Genomic DNA, 24,680 nt, shown 5'->3' with positions numbered 1-24,680 from the left:
GATGCTGAAAAGAAGAATCCCAAAAATGCATAAAGAATGCTGACCGGGTGTGAGGTTGGCAGCTGGCTAGCCCTGAGGACAGCTCACAGCCAACCAGGCCCTAGCCATGGACAGGGATTCAAGACCATACACCATGGCCAACACCTGTACCACTCCTCAGTACAAATGCACACAATTAGATGCATTGGAGCAGGGGAAGGAACATGTGACTACTGCTAGGATAAAAACCCTAAAGAGGATGCCTGAGGGAGGAGAACAGCTATGTCCCTTCCAGTGCCCATCCCCCTCCTCCTGCTTTATTTTCCTCTGTTTTCACCATGGGCTGTGTGATGTCATTTACTAGTTTCTGACATGTCTGTCTCCTCCCAATAGAGGGTAATCTCCTGGAAGGCAAGGTTATCTATCTGTTCGTTCACTATTGGACTTATTAGCAACTGACACATAGGAGGAGCTCAGCAATTTTGCTTAATGAGTGAATGCCATGCTTGTGTGTGCTGGGTATGGTGAGGGGGGCTTTAGAACCTTGTATACTCAAAAAGTAAGGATTGCTAGCCCTGTTTTACAGAGGAGGAAACTGGGGGCTCAGAAAGGGTAACACTTCACTGAAGGTCATGCAGCTAATGAACGGTGCTTCAGAATTTAGACCCAGGTCAATGGTGAACTCAGAATGACGGTACAGGTCTGGTCTATTTCAGTGCCCCCCCCCCCCATCGTCCCAGACCCCTGCTGTCAGTTTTAACCAATATCCTATCCTGCTTCCCCTACTGTAAGAGTCAGAGTGTGGTAGGAAGCATGTGCCCAAATACATGACTTGCAGGCTACTTCTCAGTCCATGACAGAGCTTCTAAACCTTGCCACCAGGAACATTTTGGATCAGAAAATTCTTTGTTGTGAGAAACTATCCAGTATCTTGCAGGATGTTTAGCAGGATGTTTATCACTAGCCCTTAGATGCCAGTAGTGCCCCCATCCCAGTTGCAACAACCAAAACACCTCCATTGCTGAATATCCCCTGCGGTGAGAAACATCAGTCCATGGTGGCTAGGAGAGACCCAGCCTTAGGAGAGATGGCATAAAAACAGAAACATGTACCTCGATCCCTCTGGGTGTGGGGAATGAAAAATGTTCCAGGACAAGCAAGAGTTTCCATGAGGGAAACCAGCATAGCAAATGAGTCAAAAACCGAAAGCTCATAATTACTGGCAGCTAAAATAACAAGAGCCATAATAAGCACAGATAATGCAGATTTAGGAAATGGGTGCTTGTGTTTATGCCTGAGCTGGGTATGTGGAAAAGACGCTGCAGGTGCAAAGGGGACTGTCTGTCAGGTGGGAAAAGAGGGACCCTTTACATGTGTCAGAGGAAATGTAAACCCAGCAGGTGAGGCATGATGGAACAGATTTAATTTGTTAATGCCGCCTGTTCAGCGGGGAGCTCGCTCGCCCTTTTCCAAAAACAGAAGGTTCTCTACCGCTGAAGATAACACGCTCCAATAAAGAGAGTTCAATGCAGTTACCATTGCTGTGATTCAGCAGATGGTTTATTATTAAATGGACTGGAGGTTAAGGTGGGACTGTCAGAGGAAAATGGGTTTCTATGTTGCTACTACAATGAGTTAAACCAAAATGTACAGTAGATATGGCTGGGATTGGAAAATGTTCTTGAAGAGCATCTTGGAGGAGTCTCTTACGGAAGGCTTGATGAGAGCCATTAACTTAAATGGAGAAATGACACTTCTCAGGTCTGTGGCTTCCATTACTTTGGGCCCTCCCACTCGTCTTGGGAGAGGCAACAGGACAAGTTCTTGCATTTTTGCCCTCTTTAATAGATTAGAAATCTGAGCGACAGGAGATTTAGCGACTGGCCCAAGGTAAGTGTGGAAATAGCCTTTTGACTATAGTACATGGATCTCGGCTGAGAACAGGCTTTGGAGTAAAACAGACATGGCTTGAAGTCATCTCGGTAGCTAAGGGACCTTGGGAAGTTAATCACTCTGGATCTCAGTTTCCTTTTTTTTTTTCATTTCTTTCCATCTAGATTTCATTTTTAAAAATATTTTATTTATTTGACAGAAGGGAGAGAGATCACAAGTAGGCAGAGCAGCAGGCAGAGAGAGAGGGGGAAGCAGTCTCCCCGCTGAGCAGAGAGCCCCCAGTGTGGGGGCTCAATCCCAGGACCCTGGGATCATGACCTAAGCCAAAGGCAAAGGCTTAACTCACTGAGCTACCCAGGTGCCCATGGATCTCGGTTTCCTTAACTATGTGTGTTTTTAAAAAATATATTTTATTTATTTAGAGAGCATGTGCACACAAGTGGGGGAGGAGCAGAAGGAGAGAGAGAATCTTAGGCAGGCATCATGGCCACTGTGAGCCTGATGTGGGGTTCGATCTCAGGACCCAAGATCATGACTCGAGCTAAAACCAAGAGTCAGACACTTAACGGAAAGAACCACCCGGGCACTTCTTCCAGTCTCCTTATCTATAAAAGGACATAGTAATGAGTACTCCACAAAGTTGCAGCAGGGATTACATAAGATAAAATATGCCCAGGGTGGGGTGCCTGGGTGGCTGAGGAGGTTGGGCCTCTGCCTTCGGCTCAGGTCTTGGTCTCAGGGTCCTGGGATCGAGCCCCATATCGGGCTGCTTGGTGGGGGGTCTGCTTCCCCCTCTCCCTCTGACTGCCTCTCTGCCTACTTGTGATCTCCCTCTCTGTCAAATAAATAAATAAAATCTTTAAAAAAAAATATGTCCAGGGCTTAGCCAAGTGCCTGGTATGTGGGCAATAAGCAACAGACGTTACTTATCGGTGTTATCATACCATTGGCAGCACTGCCACCATTTCTGCTGGTTTATATATGTTTTCATTCATTAGCAAACAGCAGACACATCTTTGAATTACTTGGACCAAATGTCTCCTTCGGGACGTCCATTAGGATAACTGATAGGGGAAGAAAACCTTCAGCAGCACGGTGTTGCTTATAAAAGCAAAAGATCTAGAAAGAGCCCAAAGTGGCCAATAGGGAATAGTTAAATAAATGACAGTGTAATCATAAAATGGAATGTTATGTGTTTGTTAAAAACATTCTTTTAAGAGAAACTTAATGATAATGGGCAAGTCTCACATGTAGCATTAAGAAAAGAAAGATCCCTGTTTAAAATACGTGTTAATAGATGTTACCCCTAGATGATAGGCTACGGATGTTCTTATTTTCATCTCCATGCTTCTCTATATTTATTTTCCAGATTTTCTATAAGAGATCTTAACTAAGAGAAAATGAAATCAGTAGACAAATGTGCAAGACCATGAACATGGAGTTTGAAGTGGTGCTATAAATATAAAATCGTATTTGGATTTGGTTCAGAATAACGTATATTAAAAACATGGTCAAAAGGCACCCAATCACTTCACAATTAAAAAACAACAACAGGGGCGCCTGGGTGGCTCAGTGGGTTAAAGCCTCTGCCTTCGGCTCAGGTCATGGTCCCAGGGTCCTGGGATCGAGCTCCGCATCGGGCTGTCCGCTCCGCGGAGAGCCTGCTTCCTCCTCTCTCTCTGCCTGCCTCTCTGCCAGAGATCTTGTGATCTCTGTCTGTCAAATAAATAAATAAAATCTTAAAAAAAAAAAAAAAAAAAAGAAACAACAACAACCCCACAGACCCAGGGCAAAAAATCAAACCCCATAGATCCTGTAGCTGAGAGAGATTCTGAGTAGAATGAATGAAAAGCTGAAGAAAATATTTGGTTCAGGTGCGGGGAAAATATTATACAATTTTCTTAGTGCTAAACAAAATTTAGGAAGCCTTCCAGAGGCTTGGGACCACAGCCCAACCTCTTCATTAGGCACCGTAAACCGGCTTTTGGACAATAATATTAATGACACAATATTCCACGAGCTGAAATGGAAATGATGACTGTCTCTGCCACGTAGGCAAACAAAGAGTAAGGAGCAACAGTGCGATGTGATGCTTTACACCAAAAGTCGGGCCATCATTTTTAGAGCCTGGCAAACTGCAGGCTTTATTACGACCAGCTGACTTTTTTGCAGAAGCCAACCCCAGGAGAGGCGCCGTGAAAACCCTCAGGTCCCCAGCTCCTGCACTTACTGGCTGTGTGACTTGGGGCACATATTTCGACCTTCAGGTTTTCCCCTATAAAGTGGAGCTAAATCCTACCTTCCCATTCTTGGGGAAAAGATGAAATGAAGCCGTGAATATAAAGTACCCTGCACAGAACCTGGCTCATTGTAAATACTCAATTACTGGAAGCTGTTATTCCTAAATTAAAAAAAGACAAGCTTTGAATTACAGTAGTCAACTATGACAGTGGTCTAACTATTACTTCAGGAATAGTAAAGATCAACAGAATGTAAGGAGTTCCTCTTGATGTGGACTACAGGTCCCTTCCTAGCTATATCCTTACCTCCCAGACTGCAAGGCAATGGGATTTCTGGTTGCTTCCTCCAACACACACACACACACACACACACACACACACACACATACATCCAAGCTTATTTCCATATCTACCAAATTACTTAGGATCAAAGACTTTTTGTTAGTTATAGAAAGTATATGATCTTGGACCAAGAGACAAAGTTTGAGGCCCCTGGAGAAGAAAATCATGGTTTTGAGCACATGGGAATTAAGCCCATGGGCTTGGGTACTCTTCCTGTTTAATTCTCAAACTAGATGGCATCAGTCTTCTCACGCTCCTTCCTCAAACCTGAAATGCCTTCTTTCCCTTCCCCTCATCAGCTTTTAGCCATTCCAGGCCCAACACCAATCCTTCCACACTTGCCTGGTAGCCTTCCCTTACCTATACCCCCAGCCCCCACAACCCGGCCACTACTAGGCTCCCTGTCTCTAGGATCTTTTATCATGTAAGATTTTAAAATCTTATACATTTTTTTATTTGGTTGCAAAGATAATATATAACTATTTTAAAAATTCAAACATGATAGAAATATATATTGCAAAAAATAAAAGTCAATAGACCCAGCCTGTTTATTCATTCTCTACTGATTTGTAATTCTTATGTAATGGGGGGGGGGGAAGGAGAACATAAGACAGAAAACAAAAGGACCATCAAAGTCACTTATACTTGTATTCCCAAGAGATAACCACTATTAAGAATTTGATGGTATTCCTAGTTTCCTGTCCATATACTGTAATGGATGCATATTATTGATTGGGATACAATGGTTTTAAATTTCCTTTTTATTATTTTTTTTTACTTGCTGATATATCTTAGACAAGTTTAAGTAGATTTAATCCTTCTCAAGAGTAGGCACTGTCTCCTGATTACCTCCCCCAACAAGTCTAGAGCAGAACAAATAACATAGTAGATATAATGAATAATAAATGGAGAACACTAATGTATCCCATTTTCTGCTGCATCTCGGTGAAATGAAATACTCTGCAGCTCTAAGGGCTCAGAAATGGAACAGTGAGAGACTGTGGTTACCAGAAACCCTTCCTAAACCATAATAATCCTTCCTGAGGGGATACAAATGGGAGAGGGCAGATACTCTTTTGAGAAGGAGCCCAGTTATAAAATATTACTAGGTGGGCACCCACTGCCGGTTCCTGGAGAGCCCCTAGGAAGAGCAATGGCCAACTTTTCTAGTAATAAATGCAATAATAATAGTAACTGTCAATTTCTGAGTCACATGTAGTCACATGTAGTGCTAGCCATACCAAGAAAAGTAAGAGACAACCTTGTTCTGTGTGGAAAGTCAAGGGACCCCCGGGAAGGGCTATCCTATGAAGATGTCCCAGCGGGCGAAAAACAGTGGGAAAAGAGAGGGGAAAGTGTGACTATGAGTCTAGAATTAGGATGTGAGAACACAGAGGAGCAATTCTGCCCAAGACAGGTACACACCACAAAGAGAGGCCTGACTCTAGAGACATCAGATGAATTTACATCATTTGACCAAAATTCCACTTCTGGGAATATCATTGAAGGAAGGAAGGAATACAGACACACCTAAGATTTGCAACCAGGATGTTTAAAACAGGATATAATGGTAGAAAATGTAAATAATTTAAATGTTCAACAAAAGAAGAGTGAATAATCAATACCTAGTATATTCTTTTGATGAAATACTATATGAATTCATTAAGAACGGGGCTTGTGAAAAATACTTAATGACATGAAAGTACATTCTCATACCATAAGGTTATTTTATACAGTTAAGACAAAACATGTTAAAAGATAGTATCTTTATAAAAATAGTATATACATATATACATATGATTAGGACTTTGCCTAAAAAAAATAACACATGCAGGTATACTATAAAAGAGAAGATTGTCTGAGTATACACCAAAATGTTAATAAAAGATATTTAATGATGGGGAGATGGGTTACAAGTGAATTTTACTCCCTTTTCTGTGTTTCTATTTTTCAATTTTATTTTTATTTTCTTTAGATGTTATTTATTTGACAGAGAGAGACAGTGAGAAAGGGAACACAAGCAGGGGGAGTGGGAGAGGGAGAAGCAGGCTTCTCAGGAAGCAGGGAGCCCAATGCAGGGCTCGATCCCAGGACTTTGGGATCATGACCTGAGCTGAAGGCAGATGCTTAATGACTGAGCCATCCAGGCGCCCCTGTTTTTCAATTTTAAAAAGATGCTCTATAATTAGAAAAGAAAGCACATTTGGAAAGTACTTTAAAAAAAATAGGACAAATGTCTTCAAAAGACATTCAACACAGAGTTATCTGATAATATAAAAAATATTCACAGCTTAAATAACCATTAATAGGAGACTGGTTATGTAAAATAAGTAACATCAACACACTGGAATGATAGGTACTTGGTCCACTAAGATCATATTTTCCAAGAATAACTTGGAAAAGTGATATAATACTTCCCTTAAGCCATAACAAAATTCTGGTCCAGCTAAAAGACAAAGAAAAGATGCAAATAAAAGAGATGGAAGAAACCAGGCAAAATGCAAAAAAAAAAAAAACAAAAAAAGACATAACTCAAGACAAAAAGCATTAAAAGAAATGAAGAGGGTGACTGAACCTTAATGAAAGGTACAACTCCCCCCAAGAGGTTGTAACAATGATTAGAGGAACATTTACATATGCCTAACTGCATAGCTTAGAAATATGTGAAGCCAATACTAATAGAAATGCCAAGAGAACTGACCATTCATGGTCCCCGTGGGAGATTTCAATCCAAGAGCGAACAGATCACACAAAGATAGGCTGGGTACACTGTGAGTAACCCAAATGAGGCTCAGAGTATGTAAGTTATGTAGATATACCTAGAATAACACTGGAAGGAAATTATTAAAATACTAAACAGAGGTTGTTTTGCAGTGGAATCTTTTCTCTTTCTCCCTTTTGGTATTTTTCCATAATGAACCTATACTTTTTTTTTTTTTTTTTTACTTAACAGACAGAGATCACAAGTAGGCAAAGAGGCAGTCAGAGAGACAGGAGGAAGCAGGCTCCCTGCTGAGCAGAGAACCTGATTCGGGGCTTGATCCCAGGACCCTGGGATCATGACCTGAGCTGAAGGCAGAGGCTTTAACCCACTGAGCTACCCAGGTGCCCCGGACCTATATTTTATAATGGAAAAGAAATGAAGCTCATGTTTGGAGAGAGGGCAGGGCTCAAGCACAGTCCCGTGAACACAGCATTCCACAGCATGCACGGGCCCTAGCACTGGATGGAGCTCAAATGCGTCTGCCAGCTATGCAGGGAGAGGCAGGGCTCAGCGACCCACCCACGGCGAGCTCACTGTCCTCACTGCACAGGAGGGGTGCATGCGGGCCCCATTTGGAGCTGGACCACGTTTTCCTCTCAGGCAGGCCAGTGAGGAGATTTTTAGGCCCACAGGGATGCAGACATCTGTGGTCCAGTCTATCAGCAGCACTCACTTCCCGGTCAGACAGACAGAAGGCCAGGCAGACAGCTGTCCCTCTCCCACTTCCACGAATGCTGTCTTTGTGCTGACACCCGAGCCTCCAGTCTATACGGGGCACAGGGGAGCCAAGAGAGAACAAGTTCTGCCATGTCTTGTTGAACTGTTACTGCAAGGACCATTCACATATGTGGCTGGGGTTTTAACCTTTTTTGGAAAAGCTGCTAGCCCCAAGCTGTCCTCATATCCTTCTGGGCTAACCTGGGGTCACCTGAGAAGCCAGAGGAAGGACAGCTCAGTGCTCCATGATTGATTAAAGTATTGTGTTTGGGTGTTTGGGCCTAAGTCATCTCTTCTTCTATAATAAAAGGAATCCAACCTCAGACATAACTGGATACTGAAAGGGATATATATGTCTCTATGAGGCCAGGCACCAGGGACAAGGGATACTGTGACAGAACCAAGCTGCTCGATCACAGCCCTGAGTTGTTTTGGGGAATAGAAGAGGCACATATAATAAACACCATGACTAAAGAATGAATGCTGAATGGCTTGGGGCAGCCCCAACCCACTCTCCTTGTTCGTCTTCCTCCCCTTTTGGAACAGGCACCAAGACCAGGGCACACAAAATGGAAGAGGATGTGAGAATGGCCCACGGAGTATCCCTTTGGGGCCTCCTGCTTCCCCTCCTCCTCCCTGCTGCTCAGATCACAGTAGAACCCAATCCCATTCTAGCTGGAGAGGAAACAATAAAGTCATTGGGCAGTTACTGAGATGCAGGCTGGAAATAATTATGCAAAACAGGCTTTGCATGCACCAAGGTGACCACCAGGGAGATATTTGGGGGGCAAGATAGCATTCTCTGTGCTTTGCAGATCATCCTGCAAACATGGCTGTCAAACTCTGCCCACAAAGGCATATTTCCATTCACTGAACCCCCCACCGATGACGCACTCACAGTGTAAGGACACTGCTCATGTTCTCTCTGTGTCCACGTGCACAACCGTTATGACTAACCATTCTGCTTCTGCCCGCTTGTTTCTGTCCCATAAATGGAGCCTGGAGTGAGTTATTCATCATGATATTTGAAAAAAGTAAATAAAAAAATTATTTTGCCAAAAACAAAAAAAATCTTTGAAGTTTTAGAAACCAATTTCCACATGTCAGATCCCTCTGTCAGGTCTGGCTTTCTCATTCTTGTTTGGCCTCAGTCTTTTGGATTTCAGACATGACTTGATTTCTTTCTGTCCCACTCTCTAGGTCAATGCAAAATTTCAAGCTGCCCAAATATTTCCTGCAGGCTTTCCTGTGTAGGATCTGTGGAGAGCAGAGACAGGAGAGGAGGAATAAAGGCTGCCTGGGAAGCCAAAGGAAAGGTTTTGAAGGTATGACAACGGAGAAGCTTACGGCCACATACAGTCAGGTCTGGGCTGTGAGGGGAGGCATAGACCAAGTTGTCCCCAGACCAGGGAGCATAAACATGGAGTCTACAGGCCAAAGTGATGACAGTGAGTCAAGGGGTCAGGTGTTGGAAGGACAGTTGGGAGAGGAGGGGACATCTGTAGGTGACAACTGGCTGGCTACCCAGGTGCAGCTCATGATAGCCATGTGGCAACATGGGCCTAAGACTTTCAATTCTTTAGAAGAAACCAGAATTAGGAATTCTTTTTTTTTCCTTTAAAGAAGATTTTATTTATTTATTTAGCTAGCACATATGAGCAGGGGGTTAGGCAGAGGGAGAGGGAGAATCCCAAGCAGGCTCCAAACCTAGCACAGAGCCCGATATAGGGCTCAATCACAACCCTGAGATCATGACCTGAGCTGAAATTAAGAGTCAGATGCTCAACTGACCGAGCCACCCAGGTGCCTCTGGAATTCCAAATTTGTATATGGATTATTTGGATTTGTATATGTTCGCTCAAAACACTATCCAGCCAGACAAAACACAATTTGAGGGTCGAATGTGGCTATGAATCTATCAGCAGGCACCTCTGTGCAGGATTATAAGCAATAGGAGAGCGGGATATAGAGTCTCGTGCGTGATGAGGGCCCACTCAAGGCTTAGAGAATGGGTGAGGGCCTTCCCAGGGAAGAGGGCCGACTGTTGGCAAGCCAACAGGAAGACATGGCTGGCAGCAGGGAGGTGTCATAGTCAAAGCTGGAAATAACCATAGAGTGAACTTGAGCCCCAGCCACTGGGATGGAAAGGGTGAAATGGCAGTAGACAGGCTAAAGAATTTTCAAAAAGCAGAACTCAGCAAAAGACCAGATGTGCAGGACTAGGGCAGTGATGAATCTTCCGGGGAAAGCTTGTGATGAACTTGGCCAGAGGGCCGAGGGACTGGTTGTGGGGGAGAGAAGGTAAACACATTTCTCTTCGCTAGCTTCAAAGCCCTTCATCTGGCTCCCCAAGACAACCTTATTTCTTTTCCTTCTCCATTCTTCCACAAAGGGGATCAGGGGATAAGCAAGGGCCCAGAGGCCCAAACACCGAGAGAAACGGAGCCAAACCTATAGCTAATTACGTGATTAGTAATTCTTCATTCAGAAGAAACTAAGGAGAGCTAACAGAGGAATGGACAGGGCAAGGACGAAGCACCAAAGAAGGAGAGCATCCATAGGGAGATGGGGAGAACAGCCCGGGCTATGCAGAATCATGGCATGTTGGCTGAATGGTCCAGAAGCAATGGCAGGAGGGGGTGAGGGAGACCTGAAATAGTTCTCAAATCATAGATCTTCATAGCATAGGACATGCCTTGGGTTCTGGTTCACAATTTTCTTAATAACTCGGAAAGCCAAGAAAAAAATACTGCTAAGCCGAAGTATTCAGGACAAGTAAGGAATGGCAGACTCGAGACCACTTCTCAGCTAACCGAGGGAAGCCTTTTCGTGGCATGGCTTTTATTGGCTTCTGTCTGCAAGAGGATTTTTATGATTATCAAATTCGGGCCAAAGCTTAGACAAATTTCAATATTCATCTTAAAAGATAAATTTTATTGGGAGTTTAAGGAACAATTATAGCAATCTGTTTACCAAAGAATTATTATAGTAGCTAATATCTACTACTTAGCCAACTAATCAGTAAATTAGTGATTGCTAACAAAGGGCTTAATATAGTTTTGTTAGCAATATAGCCCTTTAAATGCACTATCTTATAAATACCAAGGACTTCATTTTTTAAAAAAGACTTTATTTTTATTTTTTTAAAAGATTTTATTTATTTGACACAGAGAGAGAAAGCAAGCACAAGGATCTCCTCACGGAGCAGGGAGCCAATGCGGGATGTGATCCCAGGGCCCTGGAATCATGACCTGAACCGAAGGCAGGTACTTAAACCAACTGAGCCACCCAGGCGTCCCAATACTAACGATTTTAAATGCACTATCTTACAAATCTTTACAATGATTCTACTCTAAAGAAACTGGTGGTATTAACCCTAATTTACCCATTAGGAATAAAAGCAAGACCTAAAGATGTTAAGTCACCTGCCCAAGGTAACAAAGTCTCTGAGCAACAGAGCCAACACCAGAAATAAGGTACCTGCACCACAGGGCCTTTGCTCTAAGCCAGGAGTTGGGAAATATTTTCTGTAAAGGGGCAAGACAGTAAATATTTGGGGCCTTGTGTGCAATATGGTCTCTGCCATAACTTCTCGACTGTTGCCATTGCAGAGCAAAAGCAACCACAGTCTGGTACATAATATTCAGGCATGCCTGTTTTCCAACAAATCTTTACTTATGGACACTGAAATTAGAATTTCATATAATTTTCAAGTGTCAGGAAATACGTTCGTCTTTTGACTTTTGCCCTATCTTATTTAAAAAATTTTGTTTTAAAGATTTTATTTATTTGCCAGAAAGAGAGACCACAAGCAGGGGGAGCAATAGGCAGAGGCAGAGGGAGATGCAGGCTCCCTGCTGAGCAAGTCTCCATCCCAGGACTCAGGGCTCCATCCCAGGACTCAGGGATCATGACCTGAGCCGAAGGCAGACACTTAACCGACTGAGCCACCCAGGTGCCTCTACCCAAGTCATTTTGAAAGGAAAAACCATTCTCAACTTGTGCACCATAAGAAAACAGAGGGCAGGCTGACGTTTTCTCTGCATGCTGCAGTCTGCGGGCCCTGGTCTGATCACTAGGCTCTCCTACCGTCCAGCTCATGTCACCCACTGGTTCTCTGAGGAGGCCCATAGGTATTTTAGGACCAAACGTGTGAGTGTGCATACGGATGGGGTACAGGACTCTGAGGAAAGACCCAACAGAGATGATTCCTCAAGTCAGCCCTGAAAGGACCCCTTCTAATCCCAGTTTACAACTTAAAAACATACCTTTCTTCCTTTCAGTTCCCTCCTTGGCTCTCTTCTGCTGAAATAAGCCCTGATTTAGATCTCAGAGGAGGTTCTGGGGAAGAGCAGCAATGACCCCTCCCACACAACACAGTTTTCTGCAAACCCAAGCCCGTCGTGTCCTTCTTACCTGCAGGGTTTGGCTGAAGCGCTTTAACGGTGTGGCCTTCACGGGAGGGATGAGGTTTGCTAGTGATGTCACTCTGGAAAGGGGCTTGACCCGTTTATTACTAGGCTCCTACAGGGTTAAGAAACAAAAACAAAAACAAAAAAAGGGAAGGAAAATGTCAAGATTAATTACAGACAACAAAACTCTAACCAGTCCTACTCCATGAGCTACTCCTACCGAACTATGGGATATAACCAGTGCCCCATCGTAGGAGACAACTTGGCTCAGGAGCCAGAAAGGGGAAAGGGCAGGGAACATCAACAGAAGCAGCCTCTGGGAAGACAGCAAATAAGTATGGTCTGTTCCCTACCCTTCAACCCCTCTTTTAATTCAGAAGCTTGCACTTCGAATCATTCTCCCCAATGCCTCCCTTAGAGAAAAGCTGCCTCAGATTTCCCATCCAGTGACCTTGTTAGGCAGTTGTGTTTTGATGCTTCTGGTTTCATCTTTTTAAAAACCTTTTCTCCACCTTGCCTGAAGCCACTCTCCAAATTTCTTTTATGCAATGGGGCTTTTCTAAAGCATAAGGAATGTTCGTTTTTTTTCAGTTCATTAAATTTAAAAAAATTTTTAAAGGAAGTTCTTCTATTACTGGGCTCTTTAAAAATCATCTTTGTATCTACAGAATACTTGAAATGCACCTATGAATACTTATAAATAACAACCAGCAAGAGAAAATGTACAGAGAGAAAATCCTACTGTGCACATGTTTTTAGAATTCATATACCCACAAGTTTGGAAAATCCTCTCTACATAAAACATTTGCAAATCTGCAAGTTACCCCAAACCAAGTGAATGGGTGAGAGGGCGCCTACCCATTCCAATGTCTTTGCAGAGGAGAATTACATAAAAACAATAAGCTATGGGAAAGAGGGACGTGACACACAAAACATTCTACAGAGACAAAGAGAACAGTTACCCTTGCCTTCCTAAGCTCCATCTGACCTGCAGTAGATGCTGGACAGCACATGAAGACACCAAATTTTGATGGAAAAAGCCAAACTTGCCAATTGCTGTGGAAAACCTCAACCATTTCCAGAGGAAGTCTCAAGATGCTCATCTTTCTTTTTCAGCCATTGCTTTCAAAGTTTTGAGGGTTAAGCCAGGACTTCAGATTCTCCAGAACATCCCTGCAAGGTGTTTTGAACATAGTAGGTGCTTGGAAAAATCTTGCCTGAATTTGGAATTCTGCAGAGAAACTCTTATGTCATTTTGTGCCCTTGCCAATCTCAGATGTCAGAAGCCCTCTTGGAAATAGACCCGATCTTTCTGGCATTTCGATAGAAAAATTAGAAGACTAAAGGAAAAAAAAGTACAAAACAATTCCACAATATTGCCAGGATTGACTTCATGATTTCTCGAAGCAGTGGAATACTTTCCCAAGACAGAGAAGGAATCCGGGCTGCCGGGGACCTCTCCAGCTTCTTGGCATGCTGAGCGGAACAGACAGGAGGAAACTCTCCGAACACTGGGGAGGCTCGGTTCCAAAAGCAAGGGATTAATCTCTCAATACGAGAGATCTCAAGACATCACATTACTATTACTGAAATGCTGAAGAGAAAGCTCCAATAGCACTTCTGCTTCCAGGTGACACTGACCTTCAGGACGCTCCAGGTCCACTGCCTGGCTCCTGAGCATCTGTGCCCAGAGGAGGATTTTTTAAATATTTTTTTACGTCAGAGCTGCATCACTGGCATGTTAAACACACACACACACACACACACCCTTGAGCATCCCCTGAATTTCTTGAAATAGCCCCTGCTTTGGACTGGAAATGCCAGCGTTGTGATAATACCACCTTTGGTGGTACAAACTGCATTGCAGTAAATGAGGAGGGGAGGGATTTCACAGGGCAGCAGGATTTGGTCTTAGATGATCCTGCAGGCACCTCAGAGCCCGGAGACTCCCAGGTCTCTGTTTTTTTTTTGAACGGCTCATGGTGCTGGAACACAGATTCTGTATCAGAATGGGGAAGCTGAAGGGCAAACGCCAACAGGGTTCTCTTGCTTTTTAAAAAAGGGGCAGGGAGCATTGCACGCTTGGCAGGATGGGGTAAGATTCAGTTCTGTTCCACTTGCTGTGTCATCTTTTCTGGGGTTCTGCTGACTCTGCTGCCCATTTTACATGACCCAGTCGATGGGTGTTTACACAGCTACAAGATCTACGCACAATGCAAATACCAGCCCCTCTGCACGCTGTGTGCAGTGGCGCTACATGAGATTGTAATTAAAAGTCCTTTCTTACGGCATTGCCCATTTGGAAGTAAACAGCAGGCTGCTCTCTGGCAATCTGACATTCCCAGTGAACAACTGAACCAGAAACCACTGCTGCATGATTTAGTGCTGTGATCCAGCAATGCAGGCAGGTGCAATTTCAAAACCAGAACATGTACAGGTTATTGGATCTGTGGAGGAGGCTTTATGCCTGACCCAGTATGAATTATGGTGTTCTCCTTAAGGGTTTCAGTGAGACTAGGAGATTAAAAAAATTTTTGGCCTAATTTGATTTTTCTTTTCCATTTACTCAGTATGTCTCCAGCTACATTTTACTGCTATCTAAAAAGAGCCCTTGGGGAAAATGTTTCCAGATTCTAGTTAAATAGCTCTACTGAAAACTAGCAAATGCAATTCCAAGGATGCTTTGGGGTTTTCCGGAGAGATGACAGAACACAACCTGCAGGAGCTTCCTAGTCCAATAACTCAGCTGCCAGACCAAGGTGGGCAAGGTCTATGCTAAACCCAGAAACAAGACACCCTATTTCAAGCACGGACACCACCCCCACCATGCAATTTTAAGACAGGACAGGAGGGCATCTCACTCCAAAGGTTAAAAAACAGAAAAAAGATAAAGGCATTGAGTATTGTGTGTAGGCAGTGTTGTCTGCATAACAAAGTTTTGTTTCATCTTTTCTAGGCCTCATAGGTTTTTTGTTTTTCTTGTCTTATTGCACTAGCTAGGACCACCTGTATATTATTGATTATAGGCTGAGAGGGCAGGTATTCTAGTGTAGTTCTTGATTCTCAAGTGATTATTATGAAGGGTTCATCATTATGACTTGTGTTTGCTGAAAGCATGGAAGAGATACCTTAATCAAGTAGAGAAAATTCCACTCTATATTAAGTTTTCAGTGAATTTTTACCATGAATGAATATTCACTTTTATCAAATGTTTTCCTGTTCTCTCTTCAGAGGACAAGGAAAGGGAAGAAAAGAAGGAAGAGGTGGCAGGAAGGGAAGGAGGCAGTGAAGAGTCATGGAGGCCACATATTTTCATAAATGAATTGGTACAGCAATTTAAAACATCTTGTGTACTTGAATTACAAACAAAGGGCAATAAAGCACTCCGTGCCATTTTATTTTTATTGTGAGATTTTATTTTATTTTTTTTTTAAATTTTATTTATCTATTTGGGAGGGAAGCAGACTCCCTGCCGAGCAGGAAGCCTGACGCAAGTCTTGATCCCAGGACCCTGGGATCATGACCAGAGCCATAGGCGGATGCTTACCCAACATTAGGTGCCCCTAATGTGAGATTTTTAGAAAATAGATTTTAACACTCCTTCTCAAGGGGAGACAATGGTTTTCTTTCCCTCTCCTCATTCTTATCTTCCAACAGGTTAAAAAACAAAAACAAAAACAAAAAAACCATCAAAGCAGATCACATGCATGTAAGAAAGTGACTACCATATCAATATGGTCTAGCACAACTCTTTATTCCTTCAAAAATGATTCCATTCTAATAGATGTGGCATATAGGAAACCATCACTTATTCTCCCTGTACTTCATTTCTGCAGCTAGAGTGGTGTTGGGGAACAACAAGACAGTCTCCCTCATCGTATCTGTAGCTGCCATGAGACCACCTTCACGCGGCCGCAAACCCAGCCCCAGAGGGATCAGGGATGAATTCATCAGTGCTGGACCGACTACTCTACTGCAGGGCAATACTGTTCTCGGCTGCTATACACCGGCCCAGGAGCAAGGGAGAGGTGAGAATCAACTGTGTTAGCCAGTGCTTCTGCCCCTGAGATGATGGAGTCAGAAAAGTCTGTCGAATGTTTGAGGACACCAGGGGAGCCTTAGGCAGGACTTCATCTCTGTGGGAGGAGGAGGTGTGCTGGGAACACCCAGGAGCCCCTGGGAGGCTTTCATCACCCTCATGTTAAACAGAAGTTACAGTCTCAGAGTGGTTGGGAAGCTCTCACATTATGAAATAATAACAAAAATAACATTAATAATAATGAGCTCCTATTTCCTGCAGGGACTCCTATCCATGCTTTACAGATAACTACTAATTTATTCCTCCTAATACCTGTGCTATTATAGGTAGGTACTCTTATGATCCGTATTTTAAAGATGGAGATACTGAGGCAGAGGACGAGCAATGTGCTTAAAGTCACTCAAAAAAACTGGCCAGGATTTAAACCTGGGCAGGCTGGCTCCAGAGCCCTCGGCTTATGGCTTTGTGTAAGGGGCCAGATGGTAAATGCTTCAGGTTTCGGGGGCATCTAGCCTCCGTCATGACTACTCAGCTCTGCCATCAGCCTTAACAGTATGCAAAGAAACGAATGTGACGATGTTCCATTTTAGACATTAAAATCTGAATTCCGTAGAGTCTTTACATGTCATGAAACATTACTGTTTTGCTTTTTTCAACCATTAAAAATAAAAACCATTCTTTGCTTGAAGACAATAAGAAGTGGGCTATACTTGGCCCGTGGACCAGAGTTTGCAGACCACTGTTCTATACCACTGCTGGCTTTATAGGGGAGCATTTCCTGCATCGGCTGTCCTCAGCCTCAGCTTTTCCGCTGTGACATACCCAAAGACTCCCAGCTATAGTACCTTCCCAGGTGCACTTAGATAGTCTTCAAGCTCTGGAGATGGGATAGACTTGATCTGCTTATTCTTTCTGGAGCTGGGTATGCAGGGGAGATATCGGACTTATCTTTATGTGAGTAAACCCTATCCTAGTACATTTTATTGTCTTTCCAAATAAATCAGCCCAAGCATGACACAAACTTTCCCTGACCATGGATGTGTATACAAACAAGGGACGAACAAAATGACAGGGTGCGTGGGATCTGGTTCATAGTAATGAGAGGGAGCAGGGGGATGCATAAGACACAAGGCTGATCACAGGTTGGTAACTGTCAGAGCTGGGGGCTAGGCAAAGGGATCTCATTATACAGTCCTGCCTGGGGTACACAGTCAAACACTAGATAATACCAAGGTTTATTTTAATGCACAGAGAATCATTTTGCAAATGTATCAGTGAGCAGACAGATGCCATCAAAGATCTGCACTTCAGCTGTTAGTGAGGGGCTAGTGAGAAAGGATACTGAAAGAGACAGATGACAGACATCAGCTAGAGCTGAACATGATTAGAAGAGACCTGGTAGGGGCACCTGGGTGGCTCAGTGGGTTAAAGCCTCTGCCTTCGGCTCAGGTCATGATCTTGGGGTCCGGGTATGGAGCCCCACATCGGGCTCTCTGCCCGGCAGGAAGCCCGCTTCCTCTTCCTCTCTCTCTGCCTGCCTCTCTGCCTCCTTGTGATCTCTGTCTGTCAAACAAATAAATAAAATCTTAAAAAAAAAAAAAAAAGAGACCTGGTAAAATGAAAGAAAAAAAATCCCACTACTGCATTTCAGCAATTTTCAGCTGACATAGACCAGAAGAGGGAAGGGTCTATGTGGCTGGGCAATCAAAAGCTGGGAGAGCTGCTTTGAAATGTTCAGACTTAAGATGAGGAATATCATGGAGAGGCACCAACCCAGCCACCAGACTCCCTGAAGTCTGTTCTATTCTGTTGACTGCTTTAATTCTTTAATTTTTAAAAAATATTTTATTTATTTGACAGAAAGAGAGACAGCGAGAGAGAGAGGGCACTTAAGGAGGGAGAGTGAGAGAGGGAGAAGCAGGCTTCCTGCTGAGCAGGGAGCCCAATGGGGGGCTAGATCCCAGGACCCTGGGATCATGACCTGACCCAAAGGCAGATGCCCAATGACTGAGCCACTGTTGACTGGTCTTTTATCTGCTCTCATCAAGAAACCTATCGACGGGTTGCCAATCACTACAGTCCACAACATAAAACAATTTGGTGGTATTCCACTCTGATGAAGAAATAAGCAGAGAGAATAGGAGCGTTTCCAGGTCAGACTGCCCAGGGAGGGGAGACTTCTGTTCTGTTGTATTTATTTAATGAGTGTGCTTTCCTTTCCCCAATTCTGCATCCCCAAATTCACGTTTTTCTCTCCATTCCTGTAACAGCACCTTCTAATAAGAAGGCAAAGACTTCCTATCCTTGCCAGAGCCTCACTGTCACTCTGCCTCTCTCCAGGGAAATACATGTAAAGCTCATGACTGTCTTGACTTGACTTTACCACCCAAATCCTTAGGCTCAAAGGCTGGTTCATGTGGTCTCATGGTTTATGCCCAAGATTCTCACCCTTCAAAACTTCTAGGTCACCACAAATATTATGGTGTTCTCACTTCTTTTGACACCTCCTATTGCCAAGATCTTCCTACCCTTTCTGGGTTCCTCAATGACTTGCTGGCCAGGTTTTTTTTTTTTTTTTTTTTTTTTTTACTATTGCCTGTGCCTCCTCCAACCCATAGCTTTACTCCAAGTCTCCCCTCCTTCCCTCTGGGGCACCTGACAGCCTGCTTTGTATCTTGTCCCTCAAAGACAACATATTCCTATAGGTTCTCCTTCCTAGCTAATGTTTTTCTAACTAAGACTCAAGTGAGCCTCATTTATACAAGTCAGTCTGTCTGTCTGTCTGTCTATCTATCTATGTATCTATCTATCTGAGTCTGGATCTCATACATTCTAGCAAGTTACTTACTCACAGTTTTTTCAACTGAAAAACGAGCAAAGAATCCTCTCACAATGCAGTAGTGGGAATTGTGGCAAAAAGCTATCATTTAATTCCATAAGAGTTTATAATCTGTGTCAGGCACTGGGCTGACTGCTTTACATGGGTTTGCTTGTGGCCCCTTCAGAACATCCCATGAGAGAGCTAAGATCATTATTCCCATTTTACAGACAAGTAAGCTGAGGCTCAATGAACATAAGTAGTTACACAGGTCACCTATCTCAGGTGGCAGACACAAGACAACACACCTCAGCTACACTGTTCTGCCCAAGAGACAACAATAATGATACACAGCACAGGGCCTTGTGAAAAGCAAGCTTTCCATGAACAGAGCCTAAAACTGAACTCACAAACTGGTGTGATTTTTAGTAGATCATTTCTCCTCCCCTTCCCCTTCACTACTAGGAACAGGTAAGTTTATCTAATCACTCAATGTGTGCCTTCTCTTTTTTAAAGAAATTGATCTTGAAATAATTTTCGATTTATAGAAGAGCTGCAAGAATAGTACAGAATGTTCCCATATACTCTGTACCCTCCTCTCCCGATGTTAACACCTTACATAACTATGTATATTTTTATCAAAACTACAATATTAGTATTACTACAAGATGATTAACTAAACTATTAAAGGATTCATTAGGATTTCACCAGTTCCCCCACTAATGTCTCTTTTCTGTATCAGGATCCAATCCAGAATCTCACATTATATTTCACGGTCATATCTCTGGAGTTTCCTCCAATCTGTGACAGTTCTCTGGTCTACCTTTCACGACATTGACACTTTTGAAGTGTACTGGTCAGCTATTTTGCTGAATGTCTCTCCATTTGGATCTGAGGTTTTCTCATGATTAAAATAAGATTATGCATTTTTTGTGGGCACCTGGGTAGCTCAGTCAGTTAAGCATCTGACTCTTGATTTCCACTCAGGTCATGACTTTGGGATGTTGGGATAGAGAGTCTGGTATTGGGCTCTTGCACTCAGCAGGGAGTCTGTTTAAGGATCCTCTCTCTCCCTCTTTCTCTGTCCCTCGCCTTGCTCTCTTTCTTTTCTAAAAGTAAATAAATCTTAAAAATAAATGTTATGCATTTTGGCAAGAATACAACAGAAGTGACTTGTCCTTTTTGGTACATCATATCAGGGTAGCGTTATCTTATTACTTATCTACCATTTGGTTAAGGCAGGGTATGCATTGAACTGTATACCCCTAAAAAGATACATTGAGGTTCTACCCCCAAACCTGTGAAAGTGACCTCATTTGAAAATAGGATCTTTGCAGATATAATCAAGCTAGGATGAGATCACACTAGATTAGAGTGTGTCCTAAATTCAATCACTTGTGTCCTTATAGAAAGGAAATTTAAAGACACGAAGGGAGAAAGCAATATAATGACAGAGGCAGCAACCGTAGTGATGTATCTATAAGCCCAAGAACACTAAGGACTGATGACAAATACCAGAAGCCAGGAAGAGGCAAGGAAGGATTCCTCTGCAAGTTTCTGAGGCTGATACCTTGATTTCAGGCTTCTGGTCTGCAGAACAGTGAGAAATAAATATCTGTTGTTCTAAGCCACCCAGCTACCCTAGGAAACTAATACAGGTGTTCTCTGTTGGATTTCTCCCTATAAATTTATTATTCCTTTTGCAATTAATACATATTTGGGAAGAGATACCTTATGACTATACGCATCCTTTTAAATCTCTGTGAATGTTTTCCAGCATTTGCAAAATTGGCTTCACTGAAGTGTATATCTGTCACCTTAGGGGGGTATGTCTCTTGACTGAACAGGGAGAACCAGAAGGCTGATCAGGCAAAGTACCTACGAGAGTCAGTGTTGGCTGGAGCAGGCAAGGGGAGGGGCATAAGGGACCAGAGGGGCAAGGCGTGAAGGACATGGAGGCAGCAATGAGGAGGCCTTCTCAGAGCCACGTGAGTAAGAGGATCAGGGCCACGGGAACACCAAGGGGAGGTTCTTTGGAGCCTGCAAGTGACTCTTCATCTTATTTTCTTGTAAATAAAGAAAGACAATAATAATATAATAGTGTCTAACTCTGAAATTTCCATTAAGTGGTTCTCATTTTTTTTTTTTTTCTGTTCTCTTTTCCCTGGCACAGAGCTAACTGACCTGGTGTCATGTGTCACCAGAAGTTGAAAGGCAAATAATGAGGCCCAAATTCCAACGGAAACCTGGCTTCATTGATTAGGCCAAATGCATTTCAGAATTATTGGTTTCTAACCCACAAGGTGAGCAAAAGGTCTTCAAACTTAGAACTATAATTTTCCTTTAGAGATGCTTATCCGTGGTTTCAACAAAAGGGCTACAGACTTTGTGGACTTTGACAAACCACCAGGAACAGCTCCTGAAGGCATCCCTGATACCTCTGTCTTGGCTAATCTCAAAGACGGAGGCCACACCCTGTGCTTATTCTCTCCAGCTGTGGGTCTGGTTGCCTCGCCCTGGGCATCCAAGGGAGATCTGATTTCCTCTTTGATGAAATGGCTCGACTCTCTCCATATCAGATGCTAGAAGAAAAACATCTCGATTTCTTAAAAAAAAAAAAAAAAAAAAAAAAAGTTGTGTATGGGGTTTTTTGGGGGTTATTTATTTATTTATTTAGTACTTTTGCTTGCTAACAGAGAGTAAGGAGAGCCTGGATAAATCAAATTTACAGACCACTCTGAGTTAGTTCAGTCTTACGTCCAAGCTGCAGACAGGATATTGGGTTGCTCTGTTGAGAATCCAACAATTTCTCCAGCCTCCTCTCACGGAAAAGCTAAACAGCAGATGACGATAGAGACGTCACAAGACAGTCTGGGAAAATCCTCAAATTAAACCATCAGCTCTCGGGGCCACAGAACTGAACACGTGAGGGTTGGAGAGATGATATTTATTCCCTGAACATCGAGTCTTCTCGGCCTGTGCCGGTCAGCACCTACGGCATCTGGCCAACATCGGTCTGCGAGGTGGCTGCTTTTGGGAAGCCTTGACTAAGCGGGAGGCATCAGGGGGACATGTGACTGAGCTAAGACAATGCTGGCACGAGCCTCTGAAAGCCTGCTCCGTCCCTGACCCAAAGAGAGCCTCCCATAAAAAGCAAATAAAAAATGAGGCTCGAAAGAAAATCACATTTTATGACAACTTCTGTGGGCATCCCAGCTTCATTTCCTCTAGGCCTCCCTGTTTCCTTCAAGTCTTAAACACATGTTGGCAAAAACGCTACAGCTCCCTCCTGTTCGCAGAAACCAAATGGCAAAATGAAGGGAAGGAGGGGTGTGGGGCGAGGGAGATGGATTTCAGCCAGGATACTCTGCAGAAGCAATTAATCTTACTACAAACTCTGAGAGGGCTAATGTTCGGGGCAAACCATTTTCTTTCTGAGGGCAGACGTCAAGCAACTTATTATCTTTATTCTTCTGATTATCATTGAATTTGTGCTCCTACACTGTAGAAAAATAACCTGACCTACTTGGCTGCTGTGGGTAAATTCATTTTTGCTGAACTGTAGTGATGGGATTGGAAAAAAAAAAAAAAAAGAACCTTGGGAAATAATTCAGTAAAATATGGGACTCTCTCAGAGCTGAAGCAGGCCGTGGCAGCCTAGGTTACGAACATAATCTCTTAGCAGTGCCAGTAAAATAAAACAGAACCGCTGTTTCAGACACTGTATTTTTGGCAAATGTTTCACTCCTCAATTACTTTCAGAGTTCTTCGTTTCAGTCAACATTATAAGGGTAAGTCAACATTTGTCCTGGCAGCAAGCCCAAATTTGTTATTTTATTAGTCTGCTACTGGTTAAATTGGCCCAAGATTAAACACATCTAATAAATAGCCCTAAAATATTGAAGTTTAGTAGAAGACCACATTCAAGTTCTCTTACACAGGATGTTACTATTAACCTTGGGCAGAGGAGAAATGTACACCCACACCCACACCCCAGCTAAGTTCCTTTTAGCAAACGCCAGCCCACTGCCTGAAACCCATTTTGGTCATGCCCAGACATGGCATTGCAGACCTTCAGAGAAAGAGGAAGCCAAATATTTAGCTCTCTTTGCGGTCCCTGGATCCACATCTGCCTTCCGAACGTCAAGCAAAACTCTTACTTTCTTGAGGCAGACAGGGCCAGATGCTCGGGGCTGGTGCACTTTAAGAGTCTGACCTCTGGAAAGGTCTCAGGGCTTCCACCAGAGTCATACCTCGGTGGCCCTTAAGGGAAGGCCAACTCTGAGCCCAGAAGAGATTTTCTGACAATTAGATTCAGGTTATGCACTTTTGGCAAGACTGCCACAGAAATGATGTGCCCACCATGCCGCACCCATCTGTAGGTCTAGAAAATAGAGTCCAGGCACACATTCCTGCTTACAGAATGCTAACAAGGTACCCGGAGGTGGCAGGGGTGGCCTAATCCCAGGCATAGGGCCCAGAGGAAGGCCTCCTCTGTGGTTCTGGGGTTTCGCGGGCAGTCATTTCCTACTGACTTCTTGGGAGCCCTTGGGTGGTTGGGGTATAAATTCTGCATTTGTTTTTCTCTGTAAAAGGGACTCCCTGGCTTCCCCTTGGGCTGAGTTGGAAGGGGAGGGGAAGAATAATGCCACTGGGGATTCCATTCCCACTTCAGGGTTTGGGAACTGCCCTCAAGGGTACTTTAAGGATATTTGCTGAGGCTTCCCCAGAGTTTAGGAACAGGCCGAAAATCTCTGCAGCAAGTGACAAGGTTCTTAACACACTGGCCTAAAGAATGTGTTGATTCTTTGCAAAGGATATAAGGATAAAATATGAGCCAACCTTCCTAGCCAGAGCACAATGCCCTATGACCTCGAACCAACAATGTGACCTCCATGGGCTTGGTCTCCTCCCCTGTGAAGTGGGAGTGACTCTCCTACCCCTTAACAGAGCTGCTGGGAAGGTGACATGAGATCATGTGTGTAATGTGCTTGGTACAAGCCTGCCCCATAGTTGCCTCCTGCAAATATCAGATTATTGCCCTTATTTCTAATGCCCAAGGAGAGGTGTGGTCTCTCCCTGAGCCTGCTCTCCTGCCCTCATCCATTTCCTGCAGCACTAGATTTTGCCCTGGGCCTCCCAAGGATGAAGCTGGGAACTCCATGTCACCTGCCACACCACAATCTCATCAATGACATGCTCCTGCCACTGGCCTCAGGTAATGAGACCACATATTTTGATTCCACATTCCTGCCTTGCCTTTCTTCCTGAAGCTTTATTATCTGTTTAGTCAAGCTCTGGCTGGATAGAGCAAAACTGGGAGTTGTTTGGCGGGATCCAAGGTTATGTTGGAGGAGAGGAAAATGCCAGCCATGAAATCCCAAGGTAAGAACCTGAGTTGGGGAAGGGAATCCAAGTGGGTCTTGAAGTCTGCATCAAAACCCTCCTACCCCTAACCCAACATTGCTAAATTATG

The 24,680-nt window shown here is 43.6% G+C and overlaps 1 protein-coding gene across 7 annotated transcripts in view; it reads right to left on the bottom strand.

The window, feature by feature from the left end:
• ARHGEF3 (Rho guanine nucleotide exchange factor 3) overlaps positions 1 to 24,680 on the bottom strand; it is a 316,269-nt gene that overhangs the window by 33,779 nt on the left and 257,810 nt on the right. For 6 of the 7 annotated variants that reach the window (XM_044253328.1, XM_044253331.1, XM_044253327.1 and 3 more), the window contains one exon: positions 12,352 to 12,459. In XM_044253328.1, the coding sequence (XP_044109263.1) occupies positions 12,352 to 12,459 (108 nt within the window). Of the gene's footprint in view, positions 1 to 12,351; positions 12,460 to 13,309; positions 13,676 to 24,680 lie in introns of those variants that run through there. The other variant, XM_044253330.1, reaches the window with a different exon arrangement.

The sequence above is a fragment of the Neovison vison genome, chromosome 6 (genome assembly GCF_020171115.1).
Source record: "Neovison vison isolate M4711 chromosome 6, ASM_NN_V1, whole genome shotgun sequence".
NCBI classification, from domain to species: domain Eukaryota; kingdom Metazoa; phylum Chordata; class Mammalia; order Carnivora; family Mustelidae; genus Neogale; species Neogale vison.
Note: the sequence above shows the minus strand (reverse complement) of the source record. Positions and strands in the feature narration are given on the sequence as shown.